General features: G+C 35.3%; 1 protein-coding gene across 4 annotated transcripts in view; it reads left to right on the forward strand.

The window, feature by feature from the left end:
• Positions 1 to 27,958, forward strand: part of LOC105086856 (multidrug resistance-associated protein 1) — an 81,991-nt gene that overhangs the window by 18,118 nt on the left and 35,915 nt on the right. For all 4 annotated transcript variants that reach the window (XR_010384842.1, XM_064496470.1, XM_064496468.1 and 1 more), the window contains exons 6-16: positions 3,847 to 4,101; positions 6,293 to 6,358; positions 9,192 to 9,329; positions 10,731 to 10,877; positions 12,557 to 12,641; positions 12,737 to 12,803; positions 13,329 to 13,455; positions 16,864 to 17,040; positions 20,124 to 20,291; positions 21,437 to 21,599; positions 26,543 to 26,618. Coding sequence is in view for 3 of the 4 variants with exons in the window: in XM_064496470.1 (XP_064352540.1) it covers positions 3,847 to 4,101; positions 6,293 to 6,358; positions 9,192 to 9,329; positions 10,731 to 10,877; positions 12,557 to 12,641; positions 12,737 to 12,803; positions 13,329 to 13,455; positions 16,864 to 17,040; positions 20,124 to 20,291; positions 21,437 to 21,599; positions 26,543 to 26,618 (1,469 nt within the window). In the remaining variant the exon portion in view is untranslated. The remainder of the gene's footprint in view (positions 1 to 3,846; positions 4,102 to 6,292; positions 6,359 to 9,191; positions 9,330 to 10,730; positions 10,878 to 12,556; positions 12,642 to 12,736; positions 12,804 to 13,328; positions 13,456 to 16,863; positions 17,041 to 20,123; positions 20,292 to 21,436; positions 21,600 to 26,542; positions 26,619 to 27,958) is intronic.

A 27,958-nucleotide genomic window follows, 5' to 3' on the forward strand; every position in this document is an offset into this window, starting at 1 on the left:
GTTGCTAAATTTCCCCTCTCCTTTATAGATTTTAGGATTCCATTTTTTTTATCATATTTATATAACTTCAAGATCCTTAAGGGCTGTCAGAGTGGGATCAGATGACCCATATTCATGTGACATTGGCCCTATTTCATCAGGGATTTGTATTTGGACCAGGGTAAAGCTGGCCTCATACCCTTTTCTTGACAAGGGGCGGGGTGTTCAAAAGTTGTTGTTCTGTATCCATCCACATGACTGCTGCTACTTTGGAAGAAAGTTCAGGGAATATCATTTTTTAAGATTTGTGGGAAAGAACATAGGTCTCCTTCCACTTGATCTTTGGGTCTCAAACCTCAGATTGTGTTACCCTTAGCTCCCAGGTGCAGGCTCCATGAGGATTCTTGAGGACTTCAAAAGCAGCATCAGTTAGTCCTCAGCTTAATGTGGGCAGTCTAGGGGCGTTCTTCCATCAGATGCCATCCAATATAAGATTTTGTGATTTAAAAAATATTCTTTATCTGCACTGCCCAGTACAGTAGCCACTAGTCACATATAGTTGTTAAACCTTTGAAATGTGATTAGTAAGACTAAGGAAGTAAAATGTTAATTTAAAGTAAATTTAAATTTAATGACCATGTCTAGACTGCCTACATTAGTGGTTTAAAGGTTTGCTCTTCCCTTAATTGTGGTAATTATAAAATACAAATAAAATTGATAAAAGTCTGTTCCATTCTTTAAAATAGAGATACTTAGTTGTGGTCAGAAAGACGTGAGGCAGAATCCAAATCCTGCACTTAGTGAGTCAGAAAGAGAATCCTGCATACAAAAGAACTGAAAAAAAATGAATTCCCCTAGATTTATGAGGATCCATCTTTATGTACATCATGTCTCATTAGAAGTTTGACAACCACTGTTTGAGAATCACTGGGATAGAAACTTTTAGGGCCCTTTCAGCTCTACATTATATGACATCTGTGACTTATTGCTAGGATGGTCAGGAAAATATCATGGTTAACATTGCATAATATTCTGCAATGGGTGTCTGAAGGATAAACTGCATGAGGCAGAGGCTCTACTGTTGGAAATACATGGGGTGGGGAGGTACAGAAATGAGTACAAATCCTGCTCAGAAGATGATGATAGATTCATTTAGCTAGAGGCTCTGTTTCATGTACAGGATAATGGGGAGGGATAGAGTGGTAAGACAGAAGAAATTACATGTTTTTTAAAGAACCTTGAAAAAAATATTGTAAAAATATAATTTAATTCTATAGGAAATTGGGATTCATTTGTGCCACGGGGTGGATGATCAGGAGAAAAGAATTGAGAATGATATGGTTGGAAATAAGGAGTACCTTGGAGCTATTTCAGTAGTTCAGGAAATAAAAATACAAACCAGGGCCATGGCAATGAGTCCATAAAGGGACAGCTATGTAAGAGGGAGAACGTAAAATTGCAAAGCCAATTTCATCACCAGATGATAAAATGAACCATTAGTGAATTGTGCTCAGTAATAAACAAGACATTTCCTGTCTGTATAAAGGGTTTTTGAGGCTGGGAGCCATACCTGGTTCATCTGAGTCTTCTTAGAGCATAATTCAATCGATGAAATGAGTGAAGTTTAAAAAAGTGATGAGTCACATACTTGTGTTTTACCCTCCTGAGTTGGTGCCTGACAAGGGTCATTCTGCCCAGTGTCATTCGAGCCAGTGAAAGAAACCAAATTCAGTTCAGAAGCAAAGGAAAGCTTCATTCTCTGATCAGAGAATGGAGAGGCACAAGCTCACTCTGGAATACAAGCTTTCCCTGGCAGGCTGTGGGCGGGGCTGGTTTATAGGGCTCTCCTCAGCGGGATAGGGAGGAGGCAGAGTTCTCGCGGGACTGGCAGAGCTGCGCTGCTCATGCGCCAGCTCTCAGTGCCGCTGCCATCTTGAATTGTGGTGTTGGTGGCAGTGCTCCTGCACACGGTCCCTGAGCAGAAGTATGGGGGCAGCCGTTCTGCACTAGGAACTGTGGTCTGAAGGGCTGGGGTGGGGCAAAGCCCCTGCATGCGGCCCACTATGAGGAAGGGAAACCAGACTAAGCCCAAAAGAAGAAGGAAAAACGGTTGGACTTTATTTTATTGCCCAGATTCCCTGGGAATTGTTAATGGACTTTGCCAGGGACAGTTGTGCTGTGTGTGTGTGTGTGTGTGTGTGTGTGTGTGTGTGTGTGTGTGTGTGTGTTTTCCAATAGGAGGGCATTTATTTGCTTCCTTGGATAATTTCTTTGAACTACTCAATCTTTTAGTATTTGCATAAATACTTTAGTACTGTTTATCTTTTTCTTTTTAGAAAAGCAGGAGAGGTCGCTCTCACTCTGTGGCACTCACCTTCTGAGATGGCCTGCACTCTGTCTGTGGAGTGTGTGTGTCCTAAGCCATTTTCCCTTCTGAGTGAGGCTGACTGCTCTCTGTCTACGGAGTGTGTATCTCTCTAAATAAACTTGCTTTCACTTAAAAAAAAAAGAAAGAAAAGTGGGAGAAAAGAGTTTATATTTGTTTATAATGATAAGTTGGGGGTGGATTCTAGTAGAGATCAATGGGTCACTCTAAAAAATGCCATAGTCTTAATGAAATGAAAATTATTGCTCTTGGATTTCCATTGTTTTACTTGGCCACATTAAGTGGTCAGTAACTTAGGAAGATTAAAAAGCTACAATTGGAGGAGACATGGCTAGAGGCTTAACTATCGTAGTGGCTAGTATTTTTACACTTTTTTTCCTCTTGTGGGAGTAGTATTTATTCGGTTTTATCATCAGCACAACTAGCTGAAATGTAAAGGAGGATTGACCGCTGTGGTAGCCATGGAGCTTAGGGGGACCTGATACCTGGTGAACCTCCCATGTCTGTGTGCTTGTTTTCCCTGGCTTTATATTACTCATTTATTGAATAAATAGGTTTTTAAGCTATTTTTAAAATTAAGTTTATTTCTTTTGTTTTTTGGGAGGAGGGAGGTAATTATGTTTATTTATTTACGTACTTTTTTTGGAGTAGGTACTGGGGATTGAACCCAGGACCTTGTGCATGCTAATCATGCTCTCTACCACTTTAAACTATATCCTTCCCTTGAATAAATTGATTTTGAGCGCCTCCTGTTATCTCATTTACTCTTGTTAGACCCAGCTCTCAGTCTTGTCTCTTTAAATCAGTGTGGTGGAAATTCCTTAAAACTTTTGGTGTATGTATGGTCTTTTGCCTCATTTCCAGTACAAATACCAAATTTTCACTATTTTTAGTTATTTATACATTTCACTGGGAATTTTAGATAACTAGGAATTTAAACAAATGAATTTCTAATATCAACCTTGGTAAAAAGTTACCAATAATTAACCTGGAGGATATTGAATTCAATTTACAAGTATTAAATAAAGTACACAGAGGAAAAGTGAGAATTAGGCCTTGGAAAAAAAGAAAAGAAGTATTTCTATCTGCTCCATGAAGCCTTTCTAACACTTTTATCTTTCTGAATACCCATGGCCTTCGTAGCTATTGTTATAATCAGCCTATGTGTAGGATATGTGCATAGGAGGGGGCTAAACTCTGCAACAAGATTATAATAATCTCTTTAAGAATTGGTGTTGTATCATTTAAAAAATTAATAATCATTGGATATTCATTGATTTACTTGTGTACTTTGTATTGATAAACTTTGGATGGTTTAGCATTATAGGAGTGCCAACAAGCAGAAGGAGAGCTCAGTGCTGGAAATCTAGAACTGATTTCTTCCGTAGTCTTGCAATCCGCAAATTGTAAAGGGCTCTTGGTGACATATTTGCATGATCTACAGAACTCTCTAAGTATTTTGCTTCTTTTTTTTCCCCCAGGCCCTACTTTTATCTAACGCTTCTAGAAAAAAGTTTTCCACTGGGGAAATTATTAACTTGATGTCAGCAGATGCCCAACAACTCATGGACTTGACGGCAAATGTCAATCTCCTTTGGTCAGCCCCTTTTCAAATCCTGATGGCCATGTCACTCATTTGGCAGGAGCTGGGTCCAGCAGTGTTAGCAGGGGTGGCAGTCCTTGTGTTTGTTATACCATTAAATGCTTTCGTTGCAACTAGAATGAAACAGCTGAAGGTAAGAAAATGATTACCTCATGTTACATGTGTCAGATGCTAAGCTTTCCGATTTGAGTTTATAATAACCATCTAGTTAATTCTCTATATGTGGAAAACAGAGGTTATAAATGAAATAATCCAAGTGTATCATTCATTTATTCAACTGATATTAATTTAGCATCTATCCTGTGCTAGAACTGTGCCAGACACAGAAATTACAGCAGTGAGGAGAACTGGCAAGTTCCAGCTCTCATTGGGCTATTTGGAGGAGACAGTCATCAAGCAAGTAAATAAATACGTATATAACATAATGCCTGGTGTTAATTTGTGTATGAAGAGAAAGAAATAGGGTAAGGTGATCGAGTAACAAGGGTATCATTTCACACACAGAGTCTGGGAAGTCCTCAGGAAAGATATGATCTATCAGCAGGGTAGGGGAGTAGTCTATGTGGATGTCTGAGAAAAAGACACATCAAGCAAAGGGAAAGGTGTGTGCATGGCCTTGAGGTAGGGATATTCTTGGTCTGTCTGAAGAGTGGTGAGGAGCCAGTGGGCTGGAGTGAGCAAGGAGAGACTGCATGCAGCAATGGACAGTAAATGCTTAACTGAATTAATTTTAATATTCTTCCTCTCCATTCAGTCTGTCATTCATTGTACTGTCCATATGTTTTTGATGTCTGCTATTTGCAAGTCAGTGTACACTATGCTGTACTGTAGGAATGGAGGAAAAGGACGTAGTCCACTGCTTTGAAGATCACACTGTTAAGGGAGAGACAGATGGTTTCACATGTTAAAGTAATGTACACAAATGCAGATGTATTGCTTATGACTCTTGTTAATTTAAATGGATCACAGTTTAACAATATCTATGCACTGACATGAAAATGCATCAACCATTGTTAGAGGAAAAAGTAAATTAAAGAAACACATATGTATATATGTATATTGTATGTCATGTATATATGTATAGTGTATGTCATGCATATATGTATAGTGTATGTCATGCATATATGTATACGTATATATAATTAATCAAAATTTTAAAATGTGAATATACCTGTGCACATGGATATGACAGAGATAAATAAATGAAGATATATATACATAGATTTAAATATATTTGTATAAGTGTAGAAATAACCTAAAGGTAAAGCACCAGTCTTTTAATAGTTACCTGTAAGTGAAATTAGATGGAAAGAGAGATTTTCTTACTTACTACTTTAATACATTTAGATGCTGAATTTTTCAAAAAATTGCAGACTAGACGACTAGTCTTTAAAGATAACTAGAAAATAACATATAATTATAAAATAATTATGAATTACTAACCACACTCGTATTTAGAATAACAGGTGTTTTAATGAATGCTTTTAAACTAATTTTTAAAAAATATTCTGGATTTTAAATGATTATAAATCAAATTTTGGGGAGTGGAATTCATTTTCAGGACCTTTTTCTAGAATCCTAAAATATCCAAAGAGACTGCAATATTATGTACAAATATTCTAAACAGAAAATGTGCCCTTAATCATACAAATAATATTAAGGATATTAACTTGTAAGTGTGTACTTTGTTAAATAGTGCAAATACTTATTACTACATGTAACATAATTGTGGTGATATTATTGAAGGAAACCCTTAAGAAGCAATACCCAAACAATGATAAGTATAAAATAATATAAATAATAAACTTTTGAATAAATATGTAATAATGGATAATATTTTCAAAAAAGCAGTATTTGAAAATATACAGTTTAATCACTAATTTCCAAAGTATTAATAACATTGAAGATAGTGTACTTAAAATATAGAAACTTTTTTTTTTATTGTTTTGATACTTCTGTTGTTATGTATATGTAAATAATTGATAGAGTTTAGGGAATTTTACTCCATAGAATATGGATACTATTTTATTATTCAATTTAAAACAAATCATGTCTAAATGAATATTATTTTCTACTCTTTTGGAAAGGGGGCATCTTGTCTTTATGCTAGTACTGGCTACTTTTAAGTTATAAAATATTTATTTATAAATATTTTCTAACAGCAACAAAATAATATTGTATGAAATTATAATATAGTATTTTTCTACTAAATATTATATAAGATAGAGGAAATTGATTGTATTTTTTAAAATAGCTATAGCCATGTAAATTAAAGTGTTAGCAACTTTTGTCAAATACACCTTCATTTTCTTTCCATTACATAGAAAAGCAAAATGAGGAACAAAGATAAACAGATCAGACTGCTCTATGAAATCTTACATGGAATTAAGGTAATATAAAAAGGACATGCCTTTAATTTAACTCTTTAGTATATAGCAATAAGTTAATCAATAAATGAATTTTTGATCATTCTCAATATCAAAGTAATAATATATTTAAAATTGTTGGGAGAGTATTTTAGATTTCAGATGTATAAGAATTCTTATTGCTGAAATAGTATTTAAATAAAGCCAAATAAGATGTGGTGTTTTCTTTTTGTTTCTCAACCAACAACTAAGCACAAATATCCCAACAGACACAAAATATTACTTGTTTTAAGGGGGGGAGAGATGGAATGAAGCAGGGAAGAGTGGCAATACCATTGTCATCAGTGTGAAGGCAGATTTATGTGGGGGAAGTGATGAGAAGTCACTCAGGTTCTTTTACATGAATAAACATGATTATTACAAATGCTATTCTACAAAAGGTATGTTACAGATTATCTGTTCCCTAGAAAAGCTATCCCCACCCGACACCACTAACGTTTTCTCTGTGATAAAATAAGTGAAATCTCGTGAATTTTTGTCTACAGATTGTCCTCAATTTAACAATGGGGTTATATTTTGATAAACCCATCATAAACTGAAAATATCATTCAGTGGAAAAATGTGTGTAATACATCTAGCCTACCAAAATCATAGCTTAGCTTAGCCTAGCTTAAACATGCTCAGAACACTTACATTAGCCTATAGCTAGGCAAAATTATCTAACACAGAGCCTATTTTATAATAAAGTGTTGAAAAGCTCATTAATTTACTGAATACTGTACTGGAAGTAAAAAACAGAATGGTTGTAAGTGTATTGGTTGTTTACCCTCGTGACTATGTGATTGTCCAGCATCATGACAGAATGTTGAATCATGTATTATTAACCTGGGAACAATCAAAACTCAAGACTGGAGGTACAGTTTCTACTGAATGAGTATTGCTTTTGCACCATTCTAAAGTCAAAAATCCTAAATTGAATCATTGTAAATTGAAGACCTTCTGTATATAGTTTCAAATCCTATTGTACCTGGATTATGCCTTACTCGATTTTTCTGAAGTGCAAAATTTGCAAAGCTCACATGGAATTTCCTTGTGACATTGACAACTGCATAGGACGTTTCCTCTTTCTGGTGCATCTATCATTATACACACAGAATATACCCATTATACGAAGACACTGATTCACTTTAGAATCTAATGATATGCTGTATTGTGCTGTGTAGAATTTTTACAAAATTGTAAATTACTGAAGTGAAAGACATTGTTAAAGATACCTTGAAAGGAAACTGGTATCCATTTATTCATCTGAAATTAAGAGTAGCAGCAAGTATCTCTGAAATTTAACTCGGATTATTCAGTAAGGTCACACATCTCCAAAGCATACAATTCAAATGCATCTTGCACCTACCTCTTGGTGGGTTAATTGATAACCTCTGCATCCATAAAAACAAAACAAAACAAAATAAAAACAGTGATATATATTCATAGGTTTTAAATACTGATATTCACAAAAGAAAATCTGTATTCTCGGTAGGACTAGGATAGTGTAGATAAAATAAAAGAAAATGTCCTCAGAATCTGAGCAAAGTTCAAGATTTGAAATAGCAGTCCCAGCAGTGAATATACTAGAATGTTGATAGAAGTCCAAGTAACAATCAGGATAGTTTAAAGGTGTGAGCAGTTTGCATCCTTGGGGTCTGAAAACAGGTGCCTATCTCTGACAATGATAATAGCTATCATTTATGGAACATTTTCTATGTGTCACACACTGCTTATCATTTTATATCTATTTTCTTATATAATTACAAATCTCAAGAAAAAGATTTCTCATTTCCATTTTACAAATAAAGAAGCAAAGTATCTGAGCAGCAAAGAGTCATATCTAAGTTCACAGAGCTGGTAAGAGATCATTAGGGATCTTCAGAGAAGCTGAACTAATAGGATGGATAGAAAGATAAATGGATAGATAGGTAGATAGATATTTACTTTAAGAAACTGGCTTATATGATTAGAGGGGCTGGCAAGTCTGAAATCTGTAGGCTTGGCTAGCAATTTCGCAGGAGTTGGTGTTGCAGTATTGAGCCTGGACGCAGAATTCCTTCCTTCTTAGGGAACCTCAGTGTTTTCTCTTAAAGCCTTCAACTGATTAGGTGAGGCTCAACCATTTGGGGGGCATCTACTTAAAGTCTACTGATTTAAGTGTTAATCATGTCTAAAAATTGTCTTCACAGCAATAGCTAGATTGGTGTTTAATCAAACAACTGAGCACCATAGCCTAGCCAAGTTGACACATGAAATTAACCATCCAAAGAGATAAAACTGGGATATGAATATAGGTATATCTCACTCTCAGTTGTATATGGTGAGCCATTCTATGTTTCTGAATTTCCACATTTTCCATCTCAGAAAGTAGTTTGCAATCTCAAAATACCAGTCACCTTACAGAAAATGGCTTGAAGTCCCAAGACATCAGTTTTCAAGAAATCAGGAGGCCAGGGAGAAGAGCTTAGTTATTAAGAAATGGAAAGTGAACAGAATTGAAAGTTAGACCAGCAAGAAGTGACAGGATTGAGTTAGACAAAAATTGCTATGGAGCTCACGCCAGAAGCTGGGATGTTGCCAAAGTTTGGCTCAAGAGTAGGCTACTGGTGGGTAAGAAAGACATAAGGCTGGGGAAATGGTGATTTCCTCCTCCCACCCACCCCTAAAAAACACAATTCAAGGAAATGTTTTGACTCAGTCAAAAACTGAGGCAATTTTATGTGTGTGTGTGTTACAGTGTGTCTATTTGTATGTGTGCATGTTTTTATTTCTTCTATGATATTGATTGTCAAATAGTCATTTGGCTTCTTTACAGATTCTCAAACTTTATGCATGGGAACCCTCCTATAAAAAGAAGGTAATTGAGATTCGAGAACAGGAACTGGAAATTCAAAAATCAGCTGGATATCTTGCTGTATTTTCTATGCTGACGTTAACTTGCATTCCATTCTTGGTGAGTGTGTATATCACTTCCTGTTTTGATTTTTCAAATTTGACTTGCAGATTCACTTCCAGATTACCTGGAATTAAGGTGTCCAAAGTGAAACCTTCTATGTATGAATCAAAATGTTCAAGAAATGCAGTCATTAACCTATGAGGATTCGAGAACGAAAGTTATAAAGAAGGGGGAATTTTTTTTTTTGTACATTCTCACTGGTCTGTATTTTTTAAATATAATAAGATTTTACATCTTTGCTAATTTTTCATAAATGGAACATACCCCATCTTCATTCTTAAGTATAACCTGTATTTCAGAGTTCCATTTCAGCTTTAATTTTTTTTTAATCTGTATGACTAATTCCTTTTAAGCAAGACCCAAAGGCACACTATATGGAGTTGGGAAGGGAAGTAACATTTATTGAGTGTTTATACTGTGTACTAGACAAGTTATATGCATCGCCTTATTTCATTCTTGCAGTAATAAGGCATTACTTTTCTCATTTCACGAAAGGAAATGGAAGTCCTTAGTAGTTTGGAAACATCCTCAAATTTATGGAATTAGTATCTGTAGGTGAAATGATATGAACTGAGGCCATTCTCTTTCTGTCACTTCATGCAAATATTGGGAATCTCATGCTATTTAAAGAGTATAAATTGCCTTGAGATATGAGGCAGTGGGTGAATGCCAAAGGCTAAGCAAACCACTTGTAACTGAAGCATCAAGTTTTATCCCACGTCTTCACTCTCCGTGGCGATGGGGTCAGGGGAAATTCCACATGCTTTCCTTGTTGATAATATAAAATATTATTAATTTTTATTTAAACAAGCATGCCGGTATTATAAACGTAAAAGCAATATTTACATTTGGAATACTTCGGTAAAAATGTCCTAGAAGCATTTGCTTAAGACCGCCACATGTAGGTGATAGTCAATACATTCTCGTGCATAAATGAACTTTTCTGCCTTTTCTAAATGAAACTTATAAGTGTGTATATAAATCTTATCTGTGATGTTTTATTCATACCTTCTTTGGTTAATATTAAGACACAGAGAAAGTTTAATTGCTACATATGAGACAGAATGTATGTACACATCACTGAAAAATAAGTTTACATAAAACTTCGTTTTGAAAAATAGATAAACGGCTTTATGTTTTAAATGGGAATAATAACTCTAGTCAAAAGATGGCATGTTCGTCATGACTTCAAGAAGGAGGCTGGACCACTAAGACACACAGTTGCATGATCTGTACTAAACATTTATTTCATATTCTTCAGCCATAGTACTGAATAGTACTGAATTTTGGTAAACAACAAAAAAGTTATTAAAATTTTCTTTCCTAATTTGCAGTTTGTAACTCATAATGTTATCAGCATTGACTAATTGAAGAAAATAACATATCTCTATTTTTTAGGTGTCCTTGGCAACATTTTGCATCTATTTCTTACTGGACGAAGGAAACATTTTAACAGCCACAAAAGTGTTCACATCTATGTCTTTGTTTAATATTTTGAGGCTTCCACTGTTTGACTTACCAATGGTGATCTCAGCTGTGGTCCAGGTACATACAAAGTATCCTTAAACTGAGAATCATTCCTCCACTGAAATCTATGGTTTTACATATTTTATTTCTTTTTTTTTTTTAATTTCACTTTTTGTAGTTGTTTTACACTGCTTCCAAAGCTAATCTCCCTGAATTAATGAGCAATAGAGAACATTATAGGATGGAAGAAATCATGTCTTCTTTGCCTGTGCTTTTCTTCCATCAAAATGACTTTTAAGCTTTAATATATGATATTTTCTTTGCTAAGTGTTAGTTTCTTTTTTAGTTTTTTAAAATTTGGTGTTTGACACTATTACATCAAAGTGTCCATTTTCTGTTTTCAGTTGAACCTTTTTATAATAGGTGCTTTGTACGGAGCTGGATTTGAATTTTACCAGGGTTCAGCAGCATTTCATCTACTGAATGAATCAAGCAGGGAAAAAAGCACATTGTTAATATCAGCCTGCCAACAAACCTTGTATGAAGTATCTGGTTCAGCCTGCTTTTATTATAATCTCCAAATGCCAGAGGCTCTTTAGATACTATAATGAGTAGGAAACTGCTAAAACCACAGGGAATCCAAAGATGTGAATTCCTTGATCCCTTTGCCCTGTGATTTTCTCGGTTACATTTTTTGGATATCAGGTTTGGATTGTCTGGGTATCCCCCATTGAATCCTTTTCAAGTCTGTATTCATAAACAAAGCGAATCTTTGCTCACTGGAACCAGCTCTTTCATCCTAGAACTTTGCCTTTTAATTTTTAAATGCTCTCAATGTAGAGTAACATAATTCTATGGTAAATATCAATTAAGCTACTTTTGCTATACAATGTTTTTTTAAAATATTATTTTACTAATAATGGCCAACAGAGGGCATAGAAGTATTACTGATGTGATACTTTTAACACTTGTTTCACAGAACATTTCTCTTAAAGAAAATGTCATCCTTAGAGTTACAGTTTTGTTTTGCTTTTAAAATTAGAATTTGGCTAAAGTTATCTCAAAGTATTTTCCAACTCCTGGTGGTGTACTACTGCCATCACTAAACAAATAAGGAGAACAGTTGTCAAAAAAAAAAAAAAAAAAGAAAGAAAAGAAAAAAGAACCAGCCCTGTAAACTGATATGACACACTTGGTAAACAAACCACAGTCCAATTACATCCTGTCCCTGAACAGTAGACATCTTCTAGCATGAAGTGAATAAAAATGTATGAGAGGTTTCATGCAAGTCAGTTTTAGGAAAAAAGATGATTCTATTTATCCTAATTGTAGCAAAGCATTTTATAGCTATTTTTCTTTAACTAAATGTTATTATTGCCAAAACTATGATTGTGTTTATGCTCAAGAGCAGAATTCATTCAACAATCCTCAAGTTGCTTTTAAAAACGAATCTTTCTCTAATTATTAGTTTTATCAGTTGTATCTTTACTGGAACGTCAGGAAGAATTTTTTTTCTTCTTTCATGCTGTCCTGCGTATGTGATTTTTTTTGATCTTTGATCCTTGAAACTTCTTTTTCTTTACTGCTGGACTTATTTATAAACACTAAAACAATGCAAACTATGTTTCCTGAATATTTTTATTAGTATTTTCAATTTGCATCAAACATTTTTAATCATGCTGTAAATCACAGTAAATGCTTTCTAGTTTAACTTCTGCTTGAAACCCCCAAATTTCTGTCTGTGTTTATTTTGATAGACAAGAATATCATTGGGTCGTTTGGAAGATTTTCTCAACACTGAGGAACTTCTTCCTCAAAGTATTGAAACAAACTACATAGGAGGTCAGCAGTTCCTCTTTGGAATCAATATTTATTTGACTTTGGGGCTGAAGACAATTGGTTCTAAAATACGTTCTTCTATTTATTTTTCTTCCTAGATCATGCCATTGGTTTTACAAATGCTTCCTTTTCCTGGGATAAAACAGGGATTCCAGTATTAAAAGAGTAAGTCATGGTTTGGCGGAAATTCAAAGCAAAAAACTTTTAACATTGAATTCTATAATGCGCCACGTTTTTATTTTTCAGAGTTTTTTATGCAGAAGATGAGTATGTTAGAATTTACAAGACTTTTTAAAAAATTGGACGGGGTAGTTCGATTTATTTATTTGTTTGTTTATTTATTTCAATGGAATTTAAACTGGGGATTGAACTCAGGACCTCGTGCATCATCCTCTCTACCACTGAGCTATACCACTGAGCTAACTTTTTTAAATCTCTCACTGTACCTTTCATTTTTATGGTGGTTTTTACTGTCTTTTTTTTTTCCTGTTCGCTTGCTCTTTTCTTCTTCAGCATTTGTTCTTTACGTTTTAGACAGTTTAGTGTTTGTAGGATAATGTAGAACAACATAAAGAGCAGCAATTTTAAAGACAATGTTTAGTGCGTACAGTGACTTGTCTAGGAATATACATTAGAAACAATTATAACAAGAATTTCCTGTATCATCTCTCTCCTTTTCTTGTCATGCAGCTTGAACATAAAGATTCCAGAAGGAGCTTTAGTGGCTGTTGTAGGGCAGGTTGGGTCTGGAAAATCATCTGTGCTTTCTGCCATCCTGGGGGAAATGGAGAAACTTACAGGAGTAGTCCAAAGAAAGGTAAAGTCAACAATGCATTCTTTCCACACCTCCTAGTGTAATAGGCTATAGCCAGCATATCATTAATGTCAGTAAGAATTTATCAAATTGATTTGAAGATGCAAGTATTTAATGAGCATTTCTAGTTTGTAACAAACATTTAAATTTCCACAGAAATTGATTTGCTATGGATGGATTAGTAGCAGCATTCTGTCCTCCAAATACTTCAGCAAATCGTTTAGGAATGCTTATGGTAATTGTTTGATGATATTAACTAAATTGCAACCAATTATAGAGAAACGAATGTGATTTATAATGTAATTTGATTAGGTTTCTAATTACCATTCATTGAGATGTTCCCTAAGTAATTACGGCCATTCCATTTCTGAGATGTCTTGTAGTTGCTCATGGGAAGGATCCTTGACCTAGAAAAACCTCAGAAAAAATAATATTAATAGCTTACATTTAAATTTCAGCCTTCTACTCCAGCCATTTGTTCTATTCTTTTTAAAAAATTTTATTGAAGTATAGTTGATTTACAATGTTGTGTTAATTTCAGGTGTACAACAAAGTGATTGTTATGCATATACATACATATATTTCTCAGATTCTTTCCCGTTAGAGGTTATTACAAGGTATTGAATATAGTTCCCTGTGCTATACAGTAGGTCCTTGTTGTTTATCTATTTTATATATAGTCTTCAGTATGTGTTCAACCCAAATTCCTAATTTATCTCTCCTCCTGACTCCTTTCCCCTTTGGTGACCATAATTTGTTTTCTATGTCTGTGAGTCTATTTCTGGTTTGTGAATAAGTTCATTTGTATCATTTTTTTAGATTCTACATGTTAGTGATATCATATAATATTTATCTTTCTCTATCTGACTTAACTTCATTTAATATGATAATCTCCAGGTCCATACATGTTGCTGCAAATGACATTATTTCATTCTGTTTTATGGCTAATATTTCGTTGTGTATATATACATGCAACATCTTTATCCATTTGTTTATTCTTAAGTCAGTAGGAATAAGAATTCCACAAGTTCTCCATAAACTCTCTTTTTTGAAATACTAGACTATCTAGTAAGTTTTTTCCTTAGATCTAGGTAACTCTTAAGTAAAATACTACCTAATCTGTCTTTTTCACTTGTGGTAAGATGCAGAAGCACTATGAATCTCAGACCAGTCTCTTCACAACTTTTTTCTCTCTAGGAAAAGTCAACTATAAATCCTTTCATTTTTCTTCATAGTATATCTTTCCTCATATCTCTGTATTTTTCCTGAATTCCAGTCCTTCAGTGACTAATTTTTTATTCATTCTTTTCTCTTTTAGCATTACTGTTCCTTAGTTTAGAATCAAGTGTGATTTCTAGGGCTTTTCCTGATAAGATTATACGTAATGAATACCACTTTTCTAACCTTAAGTATACTATCTTTGTATCCCTGTGCTCTTCCTAATGATTACAGCTAGCTGTTTGTCTATTGATCAAGATGACTATAACTTTCCTAGGCCAGTGAATATCCTTTATAAATATGATGCTTGTCATATTGATTTTACTTTCATTCAATTTCTTCAGCTATTTTTACAGAGCAACCATTGAGCACATACTATGTGCCTGGCACTTAATACCAGGGATATAAATATGAATAGGATGCACTACTCCACTTACAGAGTTCATAGTCTCATGAGGAGATACCGAGATCAATTCCAAGATCCTCTATTCTCAGTATCAAAGGCTTATATCACACATCATTCTTGCATACCCTGAATGCAGAATATTCAGTATTCCCTGTTCTTTAATGGAACATCAGAAATGTAGAGACTACTTTTGAATTAACAAAACTTCTATTGCGTTAATTATTAATACAGTAAAATGATTGTATTATTCATGATTAAATTTAATCTATTAATGATTATATTTATTAATGATTAAACTTAATCTATTAAAGATTAAGAATGAAATGAAACAAAAACACATTTTCATTTGTATGTGAGATAATAATAATAATAATAGGAAAACTTTATATCTTTGTGAAAATTGATTCACTCTTTTTCAGGTCCTATCATACCAGTGCATCAAGTCTGTGCCTCTCAATGAAGTATTTGGTTCCTGTTTTATTTTACATGGCATTTTTTTCTGTTCTGCAGTCTTCTCTCCTGTGTCCTTTACCCTTTAGTCCCCTTATCTTGCCTAATATAGAGCAAATATTCAAAACCTTTATCACCTGAGGACTGATTTAATATGCTATTATAATCAAAGGTTATTCACTAAGCAAGGCCATCCAAGAGCAATTACTTTTGTGTTCAAGATCAAGTCAGGTCACAATTATATTGTTTTGGCTCAAAAGCCACTGTATGTCTTACATGCTCAACAAGGAAGAATTAGAAGTTAATCTTTGATCTTCAGAGTAGTTGGTAGGAATCAAAACGCTAATAGTTACATACAGGTCTATGTCAGAAAGTACTTTAAATGCGTGGTATCATTAGAGAGTATGCAATAATCAGAATACTCCAAAATCAGTGTTTGGACAGAGTCCATGGGGAAGATTGAAAGGTAAGTCTATTTGAACCCACAGTTCAAATACTGTATGTCATTTGGAAGACAAGGGTTAGTTAAAAGGATATTTTAAAAGAGCCACTGTGTGACTTCTCTCTCTACCCAATCCTCCTTCTTCCTTTCCTTTCACAAGAATTTATCCCAAATAAATGACTTGCACCCCAGACTCAGTGTTATGGGCTGAATTGTGTCCCCCCGCCCCCAAAATTCATATGTCGACGTCCTAACCCCTAGTACATAAAAATGTAACTGTATTTGGAGATGGGGTCTTTAAGGAGGCGATTAACTGAAAATGAAGTCTGTAGGGTGAGCCCTAATCCAGTAAGGCTGGTGTCTGTGTGAGAAGAAGAAATTAAGACACACACTCTCACGTGCGTGCAGGGAAGGCCGTATGAAGACTCAGAAGAAGACAGTCATCTACAAGCCAAAGAGACAGGCCTCTGGAGAAACCAGCCCTGCCAACACCTTGATCTCAGAATTCTAGCCTCCAGAATTGTGAGAAAATAAATTGCTGTTGTTTAAGCCACCAGTTTGTGGTACCTCATTAGGGTAGGTAGAGCTGACTAATCACTTAACACCTGCTTCCAGAAAATCCCACCAAGGAGAGAGAATTTTGATAGAAGCTGCAGTGAAAGTAAATAAACAGAGCAGTGACCCATTTGAAGGGGCCTCTCAGAAACATGTGTAAGATTAAAGCAGATGTGAGATTAAAATGTAAATAGGATGTATTTACATTTAAGAAATAACATAGTTTTTAAGATTCAATTTAAAGAAAGTAAAGCCATGGACTAAATAGGTCCCTTTAATGTGGTGCATACAACGTCTCCTCTCCCCTTGAGAGTGTTTCTTTTATTTATTTCTTTTCTAGGGCTCTGTGGCTTACGTTTCCCAGCAGGCCTGGATTCAGAATTGCATTTTGCAGGAAAACATTCTCTTTGGCTCCATCATGCAAAAGCAGTTTTATGAGCGGGTGTTGGAAGCCTGTGCTCTCCTCCCTGATTTGGAGCAGTTACCAAATGGAGATCAAACTGAGATTGGAGAAAGAGTAAGGAAAATATATTTTATCATATGCAGGAATAACATTCCATTCAGCTGCACTAATAAAATATTTATAACCCTTTTACTAAGGTCTTAAAGAGCTATACAACTATAATTTTAAAAAGTCATTGTAGAATTTCTACGAAGGAAGTGGCAATATTAAGGACAAGTGATTATTTATTATGGACTATTTGGAAAACAGATTAAATATCAGCAGGAAATTCTGCTGTTACATCCAAATGGGGGTGTGAAAGCCCACCAGCTGGGTCATCAACATGTTGTCTTAGTTGCTGGCATAATGCATTTTGCTCTCTAACGAGTGAGTAATAGTTTTGTTTCTTCCTGTATCTCTTGTGCACAAAGTCAAGCCCAGGACAGTAGCAACAGAACACCAGTCTCTGGTGGCACCAAGGGCAGGTTTGAACAAGGCTCTGGGATGATGCTGTCATTAACGTGCCAGTTCCACATCGGTGCATTCTGGTTTAACAGGACTTGCTTCCCAGGCCTCTTATTCTTTGTTCTGTTTTATTTTCATTGCGTTAATGAATAATCATTATGCTGCCCAGTGTTTTGGAGTTAAAAACAAAACAAAACAAAACAAGATATCATGAGCCAACGTGTGAACCCAGAGAGATTATCCCCAACCCATGACTAAAATCTCCATTAATTAAACATGAATGCAAAGGCAGCCTCTGTGATGATTCATGTGTACTCTGAAGATAAGTAAATAATCCTTAGTGCTCTGAATTTCTGAGAAGAGTTAGCATTATATTGCTGGCATCTTTCCCCCTGGCCTAATGTTGTTTAATAGTCTTGTTATATCAATTGAAAAATACATTATAGGAACAAAATTGTAGAAAGTGAAAATATTTAAAATCTAAGATGAGGCAAAATTTACCTTTTAATTAGACTTATATTGGCTTCCTTCATAGCCTTCACCTTGCAGATGTATTTTCTCAATGTTAAATAGATCATTTATTTTCCAACCTCTGTGTTTTCTCTGGCGTCTTCACTATTCCTAGGCAAAATGGCACCATAGCTAAGATTATGCAGAAATATGACTTCTTTAAACTTGTTAATGCTTATGAACATTATGTTGATAAAGTCAATCTCTAACACTATGAAATAGCTAATATGTAACAAAAAGAAATTAAAGTGGAAAAAATTCAAAATGTGAAGTGTAGATTTAATATAGTCATTTAATGTTATTGCCACTTATAATTTCTTCTTTTTATATTTTTGTAATTCAATTTCTCCCAGTCTAATGATGTGCTTTAAAACAAACGTGATCGAATATTTCAAAACGAAATCTGTTTACAGCTACTTGTGAGACAACCAAGGTAACGAATGTAGAATTTCCCTCACTTACAGCCATCTTTTCCTTTGGCATTCTTCAGCTGAGCACAAATATTGACTAATATTTTCTATGCCCTTATTCTGCTATGAGGTACATAACGGTAAGCAAGAGAGCTGTCACCCTGTCTTCAAGGGATTTGCAATCTACTGGATCTCAGCTAATGATATAAGTTGTCTTTCCCAGTATTTATTAATCACCTAATGTTGGACACAGTAGGCTAGGAATGCAGGGATAAACCAGGTAGGAGCTCACAAGAGAGTGAGAGACTGACATGGACACTGCCACTTCTCGCAGTGGGATGCGTAAACAGAACGCGGCAAGACAGGAAGGGAGGGAACGAAATCACTTTACTTGGAATGCTGGGTAGAAGATAGATTTCAAAGAGGACTTCTTAAGGGAGTAGCTTTTGAGTTGAAAAGGGAGGTTATGGGCCCTGAAGCAGAGAGAACAGCCTCTGCCCAGATATGAAAGGGCAGACTGGTCTGCTTGCGGGTCCCAGTCACTTGAGGGCGGCATTGGGTGAGTGGTAGAAAAGTGTGTGAATTCCAGAATACAAGTATCTTAGACTTATCCTAAGGGATTTGCTGTTGCTCATGGATGTTGGGAAGAAGGAGATGTGGGCATCCAAGATTTTTAAGCAAGATGATAACATAATTAAAAGGATAAGTGATGACAAGTCAGAGGATGGATTGGAGAGAGGAGTGACTGGGTGATAATAGTTGACGTTGATTGTATCTGTACTCGGTGTTGGAATTGCCCTAAGTATTTTACACTTATCTTATTAAATGCTCATGACAAACTCATGCGTTGGTGGCTCTTATCATCACACATACACAAACACATACACATATACATATACTCACATGTATATGTATCATACTACTTTGTATATATTTTTTCACATCTGGCTGCACTGCTAAAATGTGACCTCTCCATGACAGAGGCCCAGTTTCATTTATCTTTAAATCTCAAATGCTAGCATAGCACCCAGAATATAGTTATACAAAGGAGATAATTGTTGAGTAGGAGGAGGATGAGAAAGGCAAAGAAGCAATGGCGTTTTACAATTATAGGTCACTGGCTAAGTTCTGTGCTGCATGAAGAGCTTTTAAACCAGCCCTGTAAACACTCAATATAAAATAAATCAAGTAAATTAGGCCTTGCCCCATAATTCTCCATACATGGCTGTACATGTCCACTTTAATTCTCACATGGAGTGATGTATGTTCCTTATTCTTGCTTCTTAGAATTGTACTTTTGCCAACAAGACTTGTACTAATCTTTCTATAGAAGAAAATAGGGCATGTTGATTACTGCTTTGCTAATTTAGCTATTATTCTCAATTTCCTATGTGTCAATTTAAAAATGATCACTGGTGTTAGTATATGTTTGGCAGCCAAAACTCTAGTTTAATATTCTACAGGCATGACTTTTCAGAGCTAGGAAATTGAAAATTCTTTTCTCCTTAATTGTTAGTATCTACTTTTGAGAGCAAGCAATTAAAAGAAAGTAGATATATCTATTAATTTGCACGAGTTATTAGCACTAGGAAATAGAGGGGGAGGGAGAGGCCTTTGGAATTTCAGGATAAAGAAAGATTTGAGTGTTGGTCTTGAGTTATTACCTATGTCTGCTGCAGAAGAGAATTTGGACATAAATATATGTGCTTTGAAATTTGCACATTTTCCCTCTAGTCTTGGGTTTTATTTATTTATTTTTTTCTTCATTTTCAGGGTGTGAATATAAGTGGGGGTCAGAAGCATCGAGTAAGTCTGGCCAGAGCTGTATATAGTGGGGCTGACATCTATCTCCTGGATGACCCCTTGTCTGCAGTTGATGTTCATGTTGGGAAGCAACTTTTTGAAAAAGTGATCGGGTCCTCCGGCATACTGAAAAACAAGGTAGTCAGAGCGTCACTTCTGCTTCTGTGAAGGGGAGAGGGTAATCTGCACAGCATTGTGCCTAAAATTCTAATATTTTATTTATCTGTTGAAGCAAAGTGGTCAAATTTCACATGAAAAAAATAGGATGTCATATTGCTCTTTTACAGACAAACTTTAATGAATATTTTAAAAATTTTACAAGTTTACTCCAAGTTACCTCATTGACTAATACCATATTGTAAGGGGATTTGTGTGTCAAAATGAGTTATTTTTAGTTTAGTTAACTATTTTGAAAAATGGTATTTTGATGAATAGCACTTTTATACAATATTATATTATTTTATTATTACTTAAAATTTGATATTATTAACAGCAGTCATAACAATCAATTGTTTTGTGAAGAAGCCAAGAAGAAAGGAATTAACATTTGTCAAGGGCATATCATGTTTGACACTAAATTAGTTCATTTAGTTCTTATAGCAAATCTCTGAGACAGGCATTGTATTATTCCTGTTTTACATATGAAGAAACTTGATGCTCAAAATGGCTTGATATCAGCTGCTTAGCTTAAGAACCATGGAGATTTTTAAAAGTCATTCTGACCACAAAGCCATACTCATTCTTTCACAATATGTGTTTCTAATTTTCTAATACAGAGCACTCTGGAAAAATGAAATGAATATATAAAATGGTAAAATAAATACCTAAGTAAATAATAGACAGATGTCTTTACTTACTGAAATGAACCCAAGATAAAATTTCTCATTCAATTTTATGTGTATATATAAATAATATACAAAGACTTAAAAATAAACAATGTGAATTATGACTTTAATTGAGCATGGTTTTGTAATGCTACAGGACCTTAGAAAAAGGAAACAAGAATGACAGGTATAAGATTATTAATTTGTTGTAAAATGGATTCATTTTTAATAAACAAAGAATACCTGAACAACAGGTTAAAAACATTTTCCAACTATTCTTTTGTCTAGCAGTGTATCATCATTTATTGTAAAATATATATATGCTGCCTTAAATTGGTGCCTACCAAGAATTACTCTCTGAAATAGTCAAAACAAACAAAAGACTGAAGCTCTCTTAAAAATAGGTTATTTTTGCCATTTTTTTTTGTAACCCAAGGAATAAAACATTTTGTTTTTCAGACCCGAATTTTAGTGACACACAACCTCGCACTTCTACCACAGGTGGATCTTATTGTTGTGATGGAAAGTGGCAGAGTAGCGCAAATGGGGACATACCAGGAACTGCTGTCCAAACCCCTAAGTCTCGCGAATTTGCTTCAGGCCTTCAGTGGTCAAGAACAAGGTGAGGATACAATGAGAAGCAACCTCAGGTACAGTCTGCTTACCCACTGGAACTGCCTGATTTTCGCTGTGCATTTCACTTCATTCATGCTGCTTGAGTCAAGAGCTGGGTATCTTTCTTTCTCTGGAAAGGAAGCACGTACATTGGGACACACCAGCTAAAAATCTGCCTCATCTATGGTCTTTTAAGCAAAAGTTTATGCCCCAGGGTCTGTTCATCTATGAAATAAGAGATTAGATGATTTATATGCTCTGTGGCAGGTTTAGAATATAATGGGTCTAAACATTCTACTTTCTTTTAAATTAAGAACAGGGAGCATAAATCCATGTCAAATAAATAATAAATATTTAAAACGTATTACTGCATGTTGTGGGAGAGAAACAAAAGAAAAAGAATCTGAAAAATGACAAGGAGGCATGATATTTATCTAACTTTTATAAAATAACAATTGAGTTTATTCACTACTAACTTTTGTTACTATAGTCTTAGTATTTTGAATTAAAATTCATAGATGTTTATGTAAATGAAGTGGTTTGATCGTTATCTAATTAGGACAAAAGGATGTTTGAAGTCTAGCAATAGTTTAATATCCCAGAGACCAGTCATTTCCCAACTCTGAACATTGGATCTCTTTTCCAGCTACAGATGGTTTCTCATGGAGATCACCATCTTGATCCTTGCCCTATTCCTTTCCAGAACACCACTGAGAAATGCCTGTAAAATCAGTGAACTATTTCATAATTTCAGGGTAAAAAGAAGAAATATAGACCTATGTCTTAGTAGTTCCTACATGAACTGATTTCCATTAATTCACTTTACACTTTACCTGGATTATAAAGGTCAATAAAATATGATCTTTTTAACAGGATCGCTGCAATTTAGTATTTTAATGCCATGAAATCAAAAAACAAAGCCATTCTGCTGATGTGTTTCTCTAAGCTAATACACATTAGGTTTGTATTACTATTTTTTTTATTCCTTGTTTACACTCCTTTTTCAAATTCGCATACTCTATATGGAGATGCATTCAGAAATATCTGATGCATCATCAGATGGCTGTGGTCCTTCTTAATAAAAGAAGCACCTTGTCTCTTCTTAATGGCCAGCAATTTTGGAAATAAGCCCTTGCCTGTTTGTTCAGACTAAGTAATAATTTATGTTTAGAGTGTAGGAAAGCTGTGTCTGTGAGTGTCTCCTCGGGCTAGAATGAGGATGTGGTCTCCAGCCCCAGCACTAAGGTAGCCTCCTGCTGGGCAACTAGTAGGTACTCAGTAGCTGTTTGTTAAACAAGTGAATCTACCTCCTTTGTTTCCACAGAAGTTTGTCTCCTCAATTAATGGGATGACTTGGAATGCTATGAGCCAGTGTATTTTTTTCCCCCCACTTATCTTAAAGGCTAAGTGAAATATAAATTGTATTACTTTGGAAAATACAGCTCTAAAAGCAGGCAGTCTGTAAGTTTTACGTTCAAAATTTAATTTACCATAAAATATGAAACTCACTTTTGAAATTTGTGGAATTTGCTCTTGTTTAAATTTCTGGCTTTGGACACAAACATCATGCTTTCTTTGCATTGATATATCGTCTGTGTACACAAGTCCTCTGTGGTAACAAGTGGAAAGCAGTGTTATTCTTGAAGTTGTGCTGACATTAATAGATGTTACTACCTTGCCATCAGAAATATGCAAGAGTTAGAAAAATATAAATTGAACTTTTTCTAATTACTTCAATATTGTATCTTTTCTGTTAAAATTCAGAAAGGTGGTAAGTAGTGGCAATTTTTGTACTAGAAATAGAATACGTTTGCAAAAATGAATATTTCTGGAGTTTTGATTTCTTGGATGCTGAATAAAAAATATATATGTAAAGGCTTTTTAAAAGCAGCCATAAAATTACTTTACTCATAATAATGATAGATAGATAATTTGTAAAAGGCCAGATGTATATAGTATAATTTTATTAGTGACCACATAGAGCAAGACAAAAATAGATTACCTGATATAAAATTGATATAAAACAGCGTACCAGACAACAGCTTCAACCTCATTTACATTCAGTGTCACACTCCTGCAGTACTGTCCTCAGACCTGGGCCAGTGTGCCCCAGTCCTGTACTCCATGTTTTAGAGCCTCTGCTCTGCCTTCCCTGGCTGGCTCTCTGGCCAAAGCCTAGGGGTTGTGCCCATCAGAGGTCCTCTTCCCATTCCCCCACTCCTTGACCACTCCAGGTCCTCAGGGTCCCATAATCTCTGCCCAAATGACCTAGGGTTATTCCAGGGACCTAGGCTTATTCTTCAGTTCTGCCCTCCCAAAGGTAGGCTGCTCTGCTGGCATTCACCACTCTTTGGCCTAAGGAGTTTTGTTTTTTTCTTTTGGAGGGGGCTTGGCAGAGCCTGGGCGTGTCACTGAGGTATTCACAGACATGGTGAAGGTTGGAGCTGGGGTGGAAGAGAAGCCACAAGTGCCTTGACTCGGAGCCCCTCACCCGGGTCTGCCATGATCCCCAGAGGAATTCTCAGGGCTCCAAGCCCTCTCACCTGGACTTCGCCTTCCAGTAGTTTGGAAGGCATGTGTGCCAGGGTAAGCTATAGAACTTATTTATGAATCTATTAGTTCCGTCTGTGACTATTAAATAATTAGAAATGTGGCACACAGGCCTTCATTTATACTCCTCCCCGGTTCCCACAGATGTTAGGTGCACTCTTGTCCCCGTGGGAAATTCCTTTTTCTTATTTGCATAAATAGTAAGGAAAAACATCTAATTATACCTGAGAGCATTTTTATCAGGATTTAGGAGAAACGGATTCCCTGAACAGGGAGTATGATTTGAGAAGTGTGACCCTCAGTTCTAAAATCTCTCTGTTATCTATTGTTTATATATTATAATTAATTTTTTGGTCTTGATTCTGTTCAAAAATTCCTTTAAAAGGTACATAATTCTTTTATTTAAAAATTCTTGTTAACTTATACGACACTAAATTGGGAGTACAAGTCAGCACAACATTGTGGAAGAAAAAGTTAGAACCAGGAGCCCTGGGTTCTAATACAAGTTTTCATAAAAATGACCTAACTTCTCTGGTTCTTCTCACTTATGAAAAATAAAATAGAACTTGAACTAGGTCCATTTTTCCTAGTGGCTGATATGGAAGTGAACAATGCATATTTTTATCACTCCTTTTCCCCCAACACTGCTTATAACACAGACAATTTTTCTTCTTTTCCTATCATTCTCACATTCACTACTGGAGTTGAAACTAGATGACTAGAAAAAGCAGAGTTCACGGTATGATTTGGGTTTAGACACACTGGATCTCTAAAAATGCATGTAGCTCTGAAAAATCTACAAGTCTTACCTCATGGGAAAAATCTACAAGTCTTACCTCATGGGAATATATGTAAGACAATCAATCAGAGGTGAGAAAAGGGTTTATGAAAAATGATACGAAGACTAAAGATGAATTTATATATTCATAGCCTAGACTTAGGCTAATTCTTACCCACACTAATGTTACTGATGACAGGTAGGATGGCTTGGGCATTGATTATGTCAATAGATTCACAAGTGTTACATTTACTTGATTCTTTCCAAAACCTCCTGAGGCTTCTTCGTCCTGATTTTACAAAAGGATTGCACAAGTTAAGACAGATTGTTAAATTGCAGAATTTGAATCTTTGTTGCTGCTGTTTCATGACAAACGCCAATCAAACTCTTAAACAGTGTATCAGACCTATAGGAACAAGTACACTTAGTGTGAAAGACAGGAAGGAACGTGGGGCTCAGTACACTCTTGTTCTCTCTGTCTCTGTCTCTTTGACAACTGGGTTTCAGGCAAGTCACTAACCCTATCTGAGCTTTATTTTTCCCTACAAAATAAGGGTAAGCTTACCTAGTCTTTTTATCTTACCAGTTCATTTTGGCACTCCAACTGTATAGTGTATGTGAACACATTCTATACATTGTACATTTAGTATTATTATTATCAGCTATAAAGAAGAAAATGTGCCTTAGGCCGGGGAGGCTGAAATATCTCCAAATTGAATTCTCATTCTGTGAGACATGGAATCCCATTTTCACAGAAGTGGTTGATGTAAATCAGGTTCTTCCATTAAGGGCTGGATGTTTACTTCTAGAAATAAGAAAGCATAGAATTCATATAAGAGACCTGAGAAATCTCCAAGTCCAATCCCTTCCTTTTAAAGATAAAAAATTTGAAATTCAAGGAGTTTAAGTATTATACTGTACAAACAGACAGAATTCTTCCTAGCTCTGAGAAGCTTCCCATCGAATTCACTAACAGTATCTTGAACCTCAGTCTTGTAGTTCTAGATAAGTGGCTTTGGTTTGTGTCATCTGCTTTACTTCTCTGTGCTTTTTATCCCTAAAATGTGGACTGTAAAATGATAATTGTAGTATCTTCTTAACAGAGGTAGTTATGAAAAAATGAGAGTTAGTATTTGTAAAGCTTTTAGAGCAGTGCCTGCCACAGAAAAAGCTATAATTAGTTATTAGTGACATTAGTAAGAACATGACAGAAATTTGAGGAATTTACCATTGTATTTTTGTAATAATCTTCACAATAATAACATTTTTATAAAAAAACTTGATGAAATTGCATTTTTCTTTCAGAGACTAGAGTTGTGTTCCTCTTGGGCAAATACTTAACCCCTTTGTGGAAGATCCAAAACAGATGAGCACTCCTCCCTGACGTCCAAAAAAGAATTTCTCTGTAGGCTTTTGCATTATGAAATTTTAGTTTTATTAAGACATTACAAGAAATTTTAGGTGAAGGGGAAATAATGGGGAAAATGAAAGGGCTTCCAGTATACCCATGGATCCAGAACACAAGAAATTCTTTAACTTGTATAATCTTTCATCATATTTCTCTCTATTTTGTGCATTGTGTGTTTTATGGATATAAAAGTACTCACCATCTTCCTCTCCAGCTCATGCTTTAAAGCAAGTCAGTGTAATCAACTCCAGAACTATACTGAAAGACCAAACCCTGGAGCAAAATGATAGGTGAGTACTGGGATAATAGGAGGCCTAGCATTAATTTCACTTCTTAGCATTTAAAATGCATCCTATAAAAAGGATCTGTACATTATAATGGGTACAAAATACACTTAGTGGTTTCCAGATTTTAAACTATAAAGTTAGACAGTTTTATCTAAGTTTTTAAGTGAGATATGTGACTTAGTTTGGGAAAAATAGTAACTCAGGGATTTGTAGCCAATTTCTAGTAGAAGAAATCTACTCTGATTTGTGTGTATGTGTGTGTGCACTAAAAATATCTCCAAAAAGAATCTGTTTAGAAAAACAAGAGGAAGGGAGAGAGGGAGGGAGGGGAGGAGGGAGGGAGAGAATGGTAAGAGAAAGTGAAAGAGAAATAAAAGTAATGAAGCTTTGACCCTGATTGGATTCTGTTGTGTTATATTTCTTTTCTAGTTTTGTAAGTGACTAAAATGAGCAGTGATTGAAGCAAGTTAACCTAATCAGTTCTTTGCCCTATTATTCCCACACAACAGTTGCAAACAGGAGATTGAAAGAAAAAAGGAAATAGTAGCAGGAAGTGATTTAAAAAGTAAGTGGCTGGAATTATAGGGAGCAGCCGGCCACTGGTCAAAGTTGTTAAAATGCTGTAAGGGAAGCAAGCATTTCAGGATCCAGCAGCTCAGAATTTTGTAGTTTTGACCTTGAATAAAAAGAATGGACCTTGAATTTACTTTTTTCTGAAAGAATTGGCTATTTCTATGGATGTGTGGGTGATGTGGGTGTTGTGGGCCGCAGCTTTGTGTGCATATCAGATTTAGCCAGGTTTGAAGAGGTAAACTAAATTATTCCTCTTTGATCGTAAAGACCTTGGGCTGCTTCACTTCTTTATTGTCTCTGTGTTGTCATCTAGTCTCATGGCTTTAATTACCTTCTATACAGTAATGCCCCCAGGTTTATATTCCCAGACCAACCTGTCCCCTGAACCCCGGAGTTGGACCTTTCTCCTTAAAGTCTAAGTGATACCTCTAATTTATATGATCAAAACAGAACCCTTGATTTTCCCACACCACATACAATACTTCCCCTCATGCAATCTTCTCAGCTAACAGCAACACAGTTCTTTGACCTGTCTCTTACTCCACATCCAATTTATCATCAAATCCCATTGGCTCTATCTTCGGATATCCAATAATCCAGAATTCAAACAATACCCATCACATTCACAGCTACCCTTTGTCCAAATCACTATCATTTCCCACCTGAATTATTCTAATTGTTTTCTTCCAGGTCTTACCATCCTTGCCTTGTACAGTCTGTTTGTAACATAGCATCCAGAGTGGTTTGCTTTACAAATAAGAGTCAAATCA

Source organism: Camelus dromedarius, chromosome 2 (assembly GCF_036321535.1).
Source record: "Camelus dromedarius isolate mCamDro1 chromosome 2, mCamDro1.pat, whole genome shotgun sequence".
Taxonomy (NCBI): domain Eukaryota; kingdom Metazoa; phylum Chordata; class Mammalia; order Artiodactyla; family Camelidae; genus Camelus; species Camelus dromedarius.